The 12,257-nt window shown below is 38.7% G+C and overlaps 1 protein-coding gene across 3 annotated transcripts in view; it reads right to left on the minus strand.

Moving 5' to 3' along the window:
• Positions 1-12,257, minus strand: part of tei (teiresias) — a 198,015-nt gene that overhangs the window by 3,357 nt on the left and 182,401 nt on the right. Inside the window, exon 11 of one of the 3 annotated variants that reach the window (XM_064681750.1) lies at positions 6,521-6,826. The exons of the other annotated variants lie outside the window; for them this stretch is intronic. Coding sequence (XP_064537820.1) covers positions 6,768-6,826 — 59 coding nt within the window. The 3' untranslated portion in view covers positions 6,521-6,767. Of the gene's footprint in view, positions 1-6,520; positions 6,827-12,257 lie in introns of those variants that run through there. 3 annotated transcript variants of the gene reach the window in all.

Consider the following 12,257-nt stretch of genomic DNA (forward strand, 5'->3'; position numbering starts at 1 on the left):
TTCCTTCAGTTACTAACAAGGGCATCTAGTTCAGAGCCAACACGAGTCTATGCAGGATTTTTTGTTAACATTAAAAATATTATAACTTGCTTGTAATTTATAAAGACGACGTCTTATTAGCTTTTGCCAGTTTCCAAACTTTAGATAGCTGCCTAGCTCTTCATTAATGCAATTAGGCGGCGCTTTAGTTCATTGCTTGGCCTCAGCATCGGAGTGTCCGTTGGGGCAGACGGAACCTCCTTTCGTTTTCACAATGCAATTTGCATGTTCTACCTACTTTTGAGGCGTGCAACTTTTTGGGCGCTCCCATCCCATTACCTACGCCCAAACGGACACCATTTACAAGTAGAGTAAAATTAACATTTAAACAATAACAACAAGTTGGCATGTACTACAATTGGTGCAGCGGCACAACAACAATAACAATGAGAGCCAGCTCTGGCCCCAAAATAATAATAAAGTTTTACAGCTGAAAATTACTCAATTCCCGTTGCTCGAAAAAGTTAACTTAATTTTTGCAGTTGCCTTTTGTGAGCAAAGTTTCCTCCAAAGAGGTGCAGTAGCAACAACAACTGTAGAAACGTTTTGCAACACTTTGGCGGCCCGGTCGTCCAAGTGTGCAGACAATGGACCAGGCAGCGCAAAATGACAGGGTTGCAAAAGTTGTCGAAGGCTAAGGGGGGTGCCGGCAAGTCGGTGCCGGCAATTGATTGCACGTCGCAGAAAGTTGTTTTTTTTTTTTGCATAAAGTGCGTGGGTAGACGACAGACGCGACGAATGAGAGAGCAGTGCTGGAAAACGCACTCGAGTCGTTTGGACGCGGAAAAAATAATAATGACCGAAAATAATTGAATTTTCGCATTCATTCGCGTGTTGCAATTACTTTGTCAGCCGCGCCCGAAATTCAAGCTCTCTGTCTATGCTGCCTCTTTCACTCGCTCGCTCTCCCTCTCTCTCTCTCTCTCACTCTGTCTCTCTCTTTTTTCCCCTGCTGGCTTGTTGTTTTGCCATCGTGTTGCATCACTTTTTTGCCCTGTTATTGTTTTACTATCACCGCTTCGCACTTTTCCCCTTTGATTATTGTGCGCTATGTGCGAAAATTGTGATTTTCCCAATTTTTTGTTGCCTTCAGTTGCTGTTGCATTTTCTTCAGTCAAAGTTCTTGACTCGCGAGAAGCCTTTCACGAATGCTGTATTAAAATGCTTGTTAATTGGAGAGTGTGTGGTGCACTTTGTCAAATACTGAATGAAAGGAATCAGGAATTTTTAGGCAAACGATCTTTAAGTCAGTTTTTCTTGCAAAGCTAATACAAAATATTCAATATTTAAGAATTATTTATTATATTTTTTGTTATTATTTATTTATTTTTAATTATTTATTATTAATAATTTATTGAAAAAATAAACAATCTTTCAATATTATGAATTTTACTTTCAAATAAATGTTTATCCATTCTGATGCGATTCTCCTAAACGGGCACATATTCAAATATAAGTGTATAAGTATAAATATTATATATTTAGGAATGAATAAGTTACTTTGAGTCTAAGAGTTTTGTAATATGGTATAATGTTTTCATTAAATAAAAGAAAAGTCGTGTCTTATTATTTTGATGAAAATTTCTAAATTATGAAGTACATACTCAAGATTTTCAAAGCACTTAGTACTATTTGTAACAACGTTCACGACAAATCGTTAGCATAATGCGTGTTCAGATTAACGATACTTTGTATGATACCCTCCCGCACACACCCGGACACCCACACACACACACACACACACAAAAGTAGAGAGTGGGGCAACCAAATGGTAAGTTTGATGGTGGAGCTCGTTGGGTGAACCACCCGGTGACGAGCTCTTTCGGCGTTGGCTCATTAATTTTTAAGCAGTTGGCGCTTAGGTGGGAAAAAGTTAGCAAACTTAAGATAAATCTGGAACGCGTTTGAAAGCGGTCGACGGTTTGGTTTTGTTTTGCTTTGTTTTGGGTTACTTGTCAATGGGGTTTATCCATAATTCAAGGCAAACGACAATTCAATTAAAATCGCCCCAAGGTGGGCAGCACAAATGAGAGGACGCGACAAATGGCTAACTAAATCCCTTTTTGATTGTCAAAGCATCGCACGTAATGTCAATTCGCGCTGACTGGCAAGTGGCAAGCGGCATGTAGCGAGTAGCATTTTTGCTAATTTTATTTGCAGCTTTTTGCATTAAGTGCACACAATGTTTATAAATTATTTAAAAGCAACAATGCAAGGGGTGTGGAGCGGGCGGCAGGCAGGGCAAATGCCTCTGGCCAGGCAGCTAACTGAACCCCGCTGCACCTCGGGGCAACTATTGCATAATTGAATATTATGATTGTTATTTTCACTTGCAGGCTGTCCGATTGCCTGTTATTTCAGTATTTCACTCACTCTCTCTCTCTCTTTCTGCATAAATGTTTATGCATGTGCGTGTTTGTGTGCTTTTCATATCTAAAAACGCTTTTGCTGCCACACAGCCCGTCCGAGTTTTCATGGCCCAGGCTCTGGCCCCAGGGGCATGTTTTCCAGTTGTTTATGTCTTTAAGCACCGCTCACCTGTAATTGTCTGTTTTGTTTTGTTCTGTATTTTTTCTCTTGTTTCTCAAGCGTTCTTTTTGTTCTTGGCTGGAAAAGCTCTTGGCCCTCTATTCTTTGGCAGCTTGCACTTTCATGTGTCTGTCTTGACACCCGAGGGATAATGAAGCTAAGCAACAGCGGCTGCCAACTGCGCCCACTTTTTCAGTTGGTTCATAAGAAAATATATAAACGATTGCCAGTTCTTTTGGGAATGGCAATAAATGGCGTCTAGTTAATAATTACATAATGTAGAAATAAATTGTTATTTCCATTATGTTCATAGCATTATAATTAACAAATTGATTTTTCTGATGGAACAACAAAAATATCTATTATTAATTTAATTGTTTTTATTACAATAATAATATTTTCAATATATTACCTATCAAAATTATTTAGTATTAAAAATGATTTAATTACGATTTTAATATTTCCAATATTTTACTCGCGTTATAATTTTTAAATTAATGGTTCTTTGAACTACTATTAATATTATTGTTATTATTATTATTTTTATAATAATTATTATTATTTTTATTATTATTATTATTATGGTTATTATTTTTTTACTATTATGTTTTTTTTTAGTTGCTTTAAAAATTATTTAGTAGTATATAATAAGGATATTATTATTTCCATTATATTTATTGCATTATAATTGATAATTTGATGTTTCTGTTGGATACACGAAAATACTTCGTGTTTTGGTTAGCGGTTATTCCGTTTAATTAAATTAAAAACATGTCATAAAAACATTCTAACTTCGAGAACCGCTCGAGGATGTGTTAGGAACCAGGTTTATGCTCATATTTTGATTACCCCAAATTTTTGTTAGTTCGCATATATATTTTGCAAACATCACTTAAAAGTTTTGAGGTCTCACTTTCGTGTTATTAGAAGTAAACAAATATAAAAAAGAAGAGAAAAACATTTATTAAATTTTCAAGTGGCAGCAAGGTAAAAAGTTGCATCTTGTAAACTACACACACACACACCACACATGCAACACAACCAACAAAACTTTAAATGCCACATGTGAAGCGATTTTTGGCAACTTGTGCAATTTGCATTGCACGTATGGTAGGTACGAGGAGGCAGAGCGAGGGTTGCTGCTGGGGCTGCTTCATTCAAAGTTTAGTTTTGATGCAAACGCAAACTTTGCGGTGCGACAAGCCAAACCAAACCAAGGCAAGCTAACGCAAGGCAACCCGAGCACGAGTATCTACGTATCTACAAGTTGGAATCTCGACTGCTCGCTGCCAGGCAAAAGTTGGCATCCACTCATTTGATATTGAAAGTGAAAGAGCATATTTAAATATACTACAGAAACGGCAGCAACGACTAACTGTACGCTGTAACATGTGAGCTTAATTTGTGTTGACAACGCCAAATGGGGCCAGCGTGGGTTCGGGAGGGGGAGGGAGAGGGATGCAAGGTGAAATGTTGCTACATCCGTTTCTGCTATAGAAATGCGCTTTGTAAATTTTCAAGATTTGGGTTAGAGATATTTACACACAAATACCCACACACACTCTTTCACACACAAAAAATACAGTGAGCTAAAAATATATTCGTATGCTGATGCAAGCAGCGTGCGATGTTCTTATTAGACAAGTTTGTCACTTTTTTGCACTCATTGCACTTTACCTTAACCATTTGATTGCCCCTCAGCAGCCGTGTCTCCTCCTGGGCTCTATCTGGGTCTCGCTTGACTGTTTCTAAGGTCACCACAAAATGCCGTTGGCTTTAGTGTCTTTTGGGCATATTTAATAGCCTAGTTTGTGAATGGATGCAATTGGCTTAAAGCGTTAAATTTGTCTCTAACTACAAAGATCTTTGACAGTTGCAATTTCGGATAGCTCAAGAGCGAATTAAGTTCTTTGTTTTTCGGTTATTTTAAGTTATCTGCAAAATGGTATTAATATAGGAAACACACATGAACAAGCAGACAATTATTTGTTGAATATCTTTGGAATATCTTTTTCAGATACAAACTTTATTTCGGAACTTCATTGTAGATTCCTCAATGTTTGAAACGTTATTTAAATGATTATCATATAAACAATTTTAATTGTAAAATTCCGAATTCAAAATATATCATGGACCAAAAAAGAAAAAGTAGTGTTGTCAAACTCTATAAAGTCCGAGGCATTGGGCATATTTTTATTTATTTTTATGCCTAACATAAAATATTATTTGAAAATAGTCTAATTAGAGCTGAAAACTGAAACTCTGTTTGGTTTAAGATGTGATTAAATTGCAAGAAAATAATCCATTCGCGGTTAAAACAATATGGCGACAAACGTGTTGTTAAAGTAAATATAAACAGAAAGCAGACTTGCCTATAAAATCGCGTAAGCAACAAGAGCAATCAACTAACCACAGGCGCGCTGCAAAGCGAATAGTTCGCTGGACGTGCTGCATATAAACCTGACGCCATCAAATGTTGAAAGGTGGGCGTGGCAAGGCCCCTTGAAGTGCACCTCATCAAATTTGCGGCGAATGGATGAGGGTGTGAACCGTGCGGTCGGCAGACAACCAATCAGATACAACACACACCGACACACACTCTCTTGTCTGTGTGAATGTGTGTGTGGGTGTCAGGCCTATGCTTTATTGCCCGACATTTGACATTTTTATTAGCTTTGCGGCGGCGGCGTTTAATTACTTTACGCGCTGTGTACAACGGCAACCATTTTAATGCATTATCTACTCTGGACTGGATCGTTGTGGGTGCCAGTGAGAGGACATCGAAAAGGACAACGACAACTGGCACTCGACTGCAGCGAAATGCAATTAAAATATGCATTTGAATTTTATTGCATAGCCTTAGGCGCACCAAAAATAGCAAATTTTATGCGTGAGCAGCTCATTAAACGGCATTTCCAAACGGGTGCCGGGTCAGCGGTTGCTAAATGGAAATTTTGCCCATAATATTGTGAAATTGCTGATAAGCTTTATTAAATCGCTTAACTGCAGCTTTGTTCTAGCTTTTCCATGTTTCGGTGCAAGTTTAATCTCTTGAGTTCAACTCGCAAAATGGCAACTTAAAGGAACTTACAAAGTTTTATCGATATTTAAGAGTAAGCGATAGTCTCGGCTTCTTCATTTTATAACAGCTTTTCATAGTATTTTGTTTGTTTTTTATATTTCTTATTATTTTTTTTATTAAGTGTAATAATTTAACAACACATGGATGGAAAATGTAATTTAGAACCGAACCCCATAACGCGCAGTATGAGGATTTTAAATGCAGGTAGTCTTTCTGACGACCAATCGTCTTGGCAAAACCTTGCCGTTAAAGTCGCCTTAAAGGTCGGGCAGGGAGTAGTCCTCTTGCGAGCAGTATCTGCTTGTGTACCTTCCAATCTGCTCTTCAACTGTATGCAGTTTTAGATCTTTATGGAGTGTGGAACCGCATGCGTACCAGGGACAGTTGGTTATCTGTCCCGATTCTGCAATACCTGTATACGTTTATAATTGGATTTGGCTGCAACCCCCCAAATCTGCACTCCATAAAGCCATATCGGTAAAACATAGTGCACGTATACAGCTCTTTTGCATCTCAGCGGCAAGGTGCTCCTTTTGTTGTTGAGCCAACGCAGTTGTTGCAGTCTGTGACGACATTTTTTTACCGTAGCTTTGAGGTGTGGCCCAAAGGTAAGGCGCTTGTCCAAGGTAATGCCGAGATAATTAGCTTGTGATGGCTGCTCCACGGGAACTCCCTCTAGTTGTGTTTATTTCAACATCATTTGGCTCTCGTCATTATCCTAACAATAGTTTGTATTGACGTCTCGTCACCTTTTGTTTTATTTATTTATTTATTGTAGACATTATCCCAAAAATACATGATAAATAAACACTTTGCAGAGTGGAGTTTTTTATGAAGAAATCTGTTCGTGTATACGTATTTAAATGGGAGTAAGTAAATGATTCATTTATTAAAATGTATAAGCAGATCCATTAGACTTTTTAATTCCTTCTTCGTCACTTTAGTTACAATAATATTATATACAAATTGTGTTGCATTTACAATTAGTTATTATATTGGTTTATAATGGAGTCTATTAGCTGCAGAGGCCGTTCATCAATCTTTGGCATTTATAAGACTCATATACTGTCACTCCGAAAATTATGGTTAATAATAACGGCATATTTCTTTTAGGTATTTAGCTTTCCCACCTGAAGAGCACGACTGAAGCGCCATTTTTATACCTGGTGATCAAAGCTGTTAAAAAATGAATTGGCTTCACATCACGCTATGATCTGATTGCATAACAAGCATTTAACGGTTCTTGTTGTATGTCACTTTAAAAAGCGACTTTTTAATTTGTTTTGTAGGCTAATTAAGGTGTAAACTGTGATGTAAGATTGTATAACTAAGTAGCGCTAATATTTGTTAAAAGTAAAAATGATTCGCTTTAATACCATGAAAAATAATTAATGGCATTAATGGTTGAGCGCATCTGGGGAGGACCTCTATCTGAGAATGATGACGGAAGCTTAGAATACCAAATTTTAATATAAATTCCTTGTTAATTGAATTAAATATTTGTCAATCATACTCAAATTCCGGCTGTTATGCTATTTGCCTAATTTCGTGCTCCTGCTTAAAGCATATTCTAAATATCTGCAACTATTCGAAACTTCGACTTAACTTTGCAAGAATCGCAAAAAAAAAAACCCAAGCATCCTAGTTGTATATAGTTTAGTCAATTAGTGGACAATTAACATTGTTTCACCCCGATCTCGTAACACGGTTACATTCGGTAACTCAAATACTCTAATTAAATAAAATATAATTTACGATAGTACATTTCCTGTGCTCATGATAAGCACAGCACTTGCCCCCTCCCCCGGCGACATTTATGCCCATCATCCGCATCGTCAGGCGACAAATTGCATTATCAATGCGTTTGGCTCTAGCCATGGCCCAACCCCTGGCGATACCACCCGCAAAGCTCTTGTGCCCCGGCGAATAAAAAGCTTTGGCAATTTCACGTAATCCACTCGAGGCCAGGAGCAGGAGGCAGCAGGCTGGGGCCGGGGTAGGGTCTGCTGCAGCAGCTACCGCCAGGCCGCACAGGCCGCACAGTGGGCGACGTCATTATAGAGCGACTGGTTTGCCGTAGCGTCGCGTCGCTTATTAGTTGGCGCAACCAGCGTATGTGGCTGCCGCGGGGCACAATTGGTGGGCTGCCGAGCTGGCTGTAGAGTAGCCCTTGGTGCTCGGCGCTCAGCCCTTTGGTTTAGGTTGCAGCGGCTCACACCCAGGAGCAGAGGGCTCAGCTTGTGAATACGATGTCTTGTGGCGCAAATTTGCATGCTTGAGAGGCAATTTCAGCTGCATGTCAATTGCTTTGTTACGGTATTCTATATTTCATGCGTTTTTGACTTTAGAACGCGATTGAAGCGAATCAACTGGGTTGCTGCTGGTTAAAGGGGGCTGAGGAATTAGTTTTGATTTGTTTACGCATAAAACTGCGACCGAGTGACAGGCGATGCTCAAAGGCGAACCGAGCTGTCAGCTTGTTTTACTGCTTATATCCGGTCAGCCAGACGTTGAGGGTGTGCGAGGGCGTGCACGTGTATGTGTGCGTGTGTGTGTATGAGCACTGACAAGAAGTTGGATGTTGCTTTGGGCGACATTGCGACGTCTGCTGGCGTCTATTTGCACAACTTTTTCAACTCATTTCCGTTGCAGTTGTAGACAGTCACCCACGCACACACACACACACACACACACTCCTCTTCATTCCCAATCTCTCTGTCGCTCTGTTGCTTTCTCTCTCTCTCTCTCTCTCTCGCTCTAACATGCTGCTCTGTGCCCAAAATGATTTCTGCAACTGTCTGAAAAGTTTTTACACGCTGCTGCTGCTGCTGCCTTGGCAGCCATTTTTTAGCTGGGGCCATTTTGGGCGGCCATTTGCAGTTCTGATGACAAGTTTTGAGTTCATATTTTAACTAACGACTGTCGACATATACACACACACACACACACAAACACATATGGAAAATTATAATTTAGTCAACATGGCAAGTTGCCTTTTTTAGTAGCTCTCTCTCTATCCAACTCAGTATTTTGATCCCCCGCTCGCTCTCTCTGTCTTTTCCTTGCTAGTTGTGTGTGTTTTGTATGAAAATTGAAGCGTAAAAATTAATGCTTGAGTGCATTTGTGCAAAAGACAAAACACACAAACACACACACACGAATAATAGACGGAACTGATGACGACAAGCAGCAAGAACAGCACACCAAAAATATTGAGAGAGAATGAAAGAGTGGGAACTGAAGCTAGAAAATAAATAGTTCTGGCATCACAAACGTTTTTCCATAGCAAAAAAAAAAAAAAAAATTTTTAAAAAAACTACCAAAAATACTTTTTAATGCATTCATTGGAATGCAAACAAAAAGCTGCATACCTTCAGTGCGGCATTGTGGCGGAAATTAGCAAAAAGTTGAAGCTACAAGTTGCAACTAGGGAAAGTAGAAAATTGGGCAGGTTGTGATAATCAGCTTAAGGGCTACTCCAATAAAATGTTGCTACTGAAATTGGTTAAATTTAACATGCATAATGACGGTCAAAACGTTGCCATTTCTAGGAATTTCATCTAAGTTTAAATAAATAAACAAACATCTCCGAAGGATACTTGACGTATGGGTTAAAAGGGATTTTGTTTTCGAGACAATTTATTGCCTTTTTCCTACTGGTAGATACTCAAAAACTTAGGATATCTGGGCTACAGGTTCGTACTTTGCGGACTTTTTTCGTGTTATTCATGTTATATAGATATAGATATATCCAGTAAATAGCTAACAATTATTTAATCAAACTTAAATTTTGTCAGCTCAATCTTGTTTTACATGCCATTTTTCTTTAAAATTGTCCAACTATTTGTCATTCTCTATGTCATGGCTTAGTCCTACAATTAAATGTAGACAACATCAAAGCTATTTTGCATATGCCCCTGGAAGCATTTGAACTATCCGCAATTTATTGCGAAATTCCCCAGGGCTTGACCTGCCTCGTAATAATTTTTTTGTTTGGGATTTGATGAAAAACGACGCTTTGAAGTTTCAGCGAATTTGGGTTTAATTTTCATTTCGTTTGCGGCTCAACAGCCCTCGCCGAAAAAAAAAGAAAACGAAATACATTTAGGAAACGTTTATCTAATGCTCAAGATCGCGGATATAGACACAAGGTGGTGGCAATGCTGGCAAAGGGGGTAGGCAGGGCAGGGAGCCTGCCCTGTAAGCATTTAACATGCAATTTGGCGCAGCTGCTGTGAAAAATTGAAAAGCCCCGAACCAGAACTCATAAATTGCCATTTAAATGAGGCACAAATGAAAAACGTCAAAGGCGAAGCTGGCAGCACACACATGCACACGCACCATACACACACACACACACACACACACACATGCACAGACATAGTCATATGCGAGTGCTTTATGCTTTTAGCCCTGTTATGAGCAGCTACCCGCGCTGAGCCTGGCCTAATGAGTAGAAACAAAGCAATATTTGCCAGCAACGCGCAAAATTCCGCAGCAAAAATTTGCCAAGAAGAAAAATTACGCATGGAAAATGAAAAAAAAAAGAAACGCCAATGAAAATATTTACGGGCAGCAGCCAGTGGTGTATGTGTGTGTAAGAAGGGGAAGGGGTTTGTGCGTTTACTGCCTTCATATGTAGTTTGGATGTTGATCAAAAGGCATGCGGCAAAAGGAACATGCACATAATAAATTAGCATGCATAAAACAACGCTGCCCCTCGCCTTGCCTTGGGGGCGTGTCAGCGGCTCAAATATGTCTAAGTATGTGTGTGTGTGTGGGTGCGCATAAAGCAATATTTATGCTCATGTACGCACATTTTTGGAGTAGTACCAAAAGGCTCCCCCATTTCTGTTATTCTGCTTTCCAAATTAAGCATGGAATATGCGCGTCGCTTTTATTAGAAATCATCCAAGAAGTACTAAAGAGGCTGAGGGGTGGGGCTGGGTGGCGTGTTGTTCGCTCTGTTAAGAGATTGATAATACATGCAGTGGTGGATTGTTTGGCATATATTGCATAAGCAGCCAGCACTTGAGTGCTTTTCGTTACGTACGCTTTGTAATAAAAATTCCACAAAATCATAAAGATCCGTTATGGCTCTTAATACTGGCAGGTTTAATTTTTCTGTCAAAACCTATGACTAAAATGTACAATCTTACGTTATGTCAAGTTCTTAGATCCTTAATATCCCTGCTCTAGCTTTCAAGCTCCCTTGACTTTTTATTTATGCATATTACGAGGCATTTTAATTTTTTAAAATTTAATGTAAAAATACAAAAAAAAAATATGAAACGATTCGGAAGAAATTTTTAAATTCAATATAATAATAAAAAATAATTCAAACTTATTGATTTTTAATGTTTTCTTAATATCTATATTTTTTTTACAATTCAATCAATATTATCAAATTCGTCTTATGGATTTATTTTTCATTCATAATTCGTTTGTATATTTTCTTTGCCTGTTTATTCAACTGACTGTCTTTTTGAGTGCATCGAGCTTAGATATTGTAAGTGCGTTATATTTTGAATATCCCAACTCTGAAGATAATTATATCTGTTCAAAATTTTTTTTTTACTTTGGAATTCACACAAATAATTGGGAATTCGCCATCATCGTAATTCCTTCATTATCATGTTTAACAGGTTTCAATTATTAGAGTTAAAATTGAATTGATGTCAAGAGACCCTTACGCGCTTAATCATAAAAGTCAGAGAAGCTTCTTCCCACCAGTTCTGAAGAGATACTCGACATATTGCATATTAAAAGTCAGATTGCAAAGCCAACAATCGTATAACTATGCCAACAAAGGGCAGAGGAAGAGAAGGCAAACTCTGCGGCTGATTACCTGCTGAGATGACAATCAACTGGCCTAAAAGTACGAAGCACTTAATTACAAATTCCAGAGCAGGGCAAAAGTCAAAGGCTGGCAACAAAGGATAAAGAATTAAGGATATGAATTGCCAGCTCAATGATTCCACTGAGCAGCTGCTGTCCTGCAGATTCTGATTAGTTGGCTCAACAAAAAAAAAAAAAAAAAAGAAAAACTAACGAGAACAAAGCTTCATTATGTACGAATTGATGTTGTTGTAGTTGTTGGCCTGGTAACGTAATCAAGTCACCAGCGCCGGGAAACGCTTCGTTTAAGCGAGCGCCTCGAATTATGCAACAAATACGTAAGCAGCAGCAACTACTTGCATATGCAGCGGTGCAGAGGGGTGAGGGGCTGCAGAGGAAGGAATAAAATAAATGTGCATATGAATTTTGAAGAAACGGCAAAGGATACGCGCCTGCTGCCTGCCAGCCAATGCAGAAGTGCACTTACTTACCAACACTAACACACACAACAAGCACAGACACACACACACATGCACACACAGAGTAAATTTATGCTTGTGTTAAAGTTTCTGGTGCGTGTGTTGGCCAAAAGTTTGTGCGCAAAAACTTGAGCAGCAGCAGCTGCAAAAATGTTCAGCACTCACACAAATTAAATAACAATTTTCTCTCACAATTTCGCAACGTTTTCGCTTTGGCTTTGGCTTTTCCGTTGCGTTTCCTTAACGTTTTTCTCTGCTCCGACTCCACATTTCTTTTTCTTTCTTTTTTT

This window comes from Drosophila montana, unplaced genomic scaffold (genome assembly GCF_035044405.1).
Source record: "Drosophila montana isolate Dmon_TW-CO22-7 unplaced genomic scaffold, ASM3504440v1 contig_2438_1, whole genome shotgun sequence".
In the NCBI taxonomy this organism is placed as follows: domain Eukaryota; kingdom Metazoa; phylum Arthropoda; class Insecta; order Diptera; family Drosophilidae; genus Drosophila; species Drosophila montana.